Source organism: Cyprinodon variegatus, unplaced genomic scaffold (assembly GCF_000732505.1).
Source record: "Cyprinodon variegatus isolate N-32 unplaced genomic scaffold, C_variegatus-1.0 Scaffold1640, whole genome shotgun sequence".
Taxonomy (NCBI): domain Eukaryota; kingdom Metazoa; phylum Chordata; class Actinopteri; order Cyprinodontiformes; family Cyprinodontidae; genus Cyprinodon; species Cyprinodon variegatus.
Genome location: NW_015152093.1, coordinates 17,817 through 19,228, shown reverse-complemented (window position 1 = coordinate 19,228; position 1,412 = coordinate 17,817). Strand labels below are relative to the sequence as shown.

General features: G+C 40.9%; 1 protein-coding gene across 1 annotated transcript in view; it reads right to left on the bottom strand.

Moving 5' to 3' along the window:
• p3h1 (prolyl 3-hydroxylase 1) overlaps positions 1-1,412 on the bottom strand; it is a 28,726-nt gene that overhangs the window by 23,541 nt on the left and 3,773 nt on the right. The window contains 3 exon segments of the mRNA XM_015404125.1: positions 124-307; positions 397-586; positions 710-862. Coding sequence (XP_015259611.1) covers positions 124-307; positions 397-586; positions 710-862 — 527 coding nt within the window.

Below are 1,412 nucleotides of genomic sequence, written 5' to 3'. Positions count from 1 at the left end.
TCAGCAGACAGCAAGAAGCCTCCCAGATCTCCAGATGCATTTGAGATATCAAAAAAGTACTCCAGAGTGTTGTTCCGCATGGGGGTGAGTAGAAAATGAAAGCTAATCATGTTTTGGGTGTACTATTCCTTTAAGTTTTAAAACAGCTTTTTGTAAAACAGGCTGATAGACTTACTGTTGTAGTAAGAGAACTGCAGGTAGTTGAAGATAGAAGGCAGGAAGTCCTCAAAAGGACGCTCTCTGCCAGCTGCAGTGGCCAGCTCCACAGAGCAGTGCTGCTTGCAGTTCAGCAGCTGCAAGTAATGATCTGACAAAGACATGAATATATATATATATATATAACTCATAGCTGCAGTGACGTATTTAATATCTCTCTGACAGACGGCATTGCCTCACCTGTCATGGCTTGAAACAGGTCTGCGCTGTACTCCATGTAAGAGTATCCATCAAACCGGTACCCCCCCTCACACAAAACCCTGCACTCCTTGTTGGCAACAAAGTACTCATCCAAGGCCCTCTCAAAGTGTTCGGCTGCCAATTGGAACGAGTCGTCACTATAGAAGCTTTTTCCCATCAGAAACTCAGCCTGAGAAAACAGGATGTATTAATTTTCTACCTTCATATATTTTTCTACCGCTTTAATTGAATGTGTGATTTAGCAAAGCGACTCGTATTGCTAAGATCAGAAAGGACGGAAACAGCGTCTCACCATATGTGGCTTCATTTCCAGATCTTTGAAGTTCTCCTCTTGTACTCTGGCCATCATCCTGTAGTACTCCAGGTTCTGCTTCATCTCTATATGATCAGGGTTGGCCTGGAAGAAGGTGTGTGCAGCTGCCACCGCCTTGTCCAGTTTATTGATCTTAAAACAAATAAAACCGTTCAGTTTATTACAGCTGCCAGGCATTTTCTGTACAACTAGAATATAGTTTTCCACACTTTCACACTAATTATAGAAATTCAGATGATTTAATTTGCAAGAAGTAGGATCATCAATACTAAAACAGCTCTTAAAATATCAATCCTTCAGAGATTAAATTAACTCTTTCTCACCCTTGGAAATGTTTTATGTCGTATATTGATACATTAAAAACAGCTTTGAGTTGCAAAACATTATATTTAAATGTTTTATTCATGCTTTTGTCATCATTGTTCCTGTTCCAAAATGACCCAATCACTTCAAATTGCAAAGAATCATGGGAAATCATGGACAAACCTGAACCAGACTTCAAAGGCATTTAAAGGAATAGTACACCCAAAACATGATTAGCCTTCATTTTCTACTCACCCCCATGCTGAATAACACTCTTTCTCAGTTCTCTAAAAGCGCGCGCCTGCGAGTTCACGACGCTACGGAAACCGTGGCAGACCAAACCATACGAAAGTGCGCATTCAGCTTCTGCTCTGCCAAT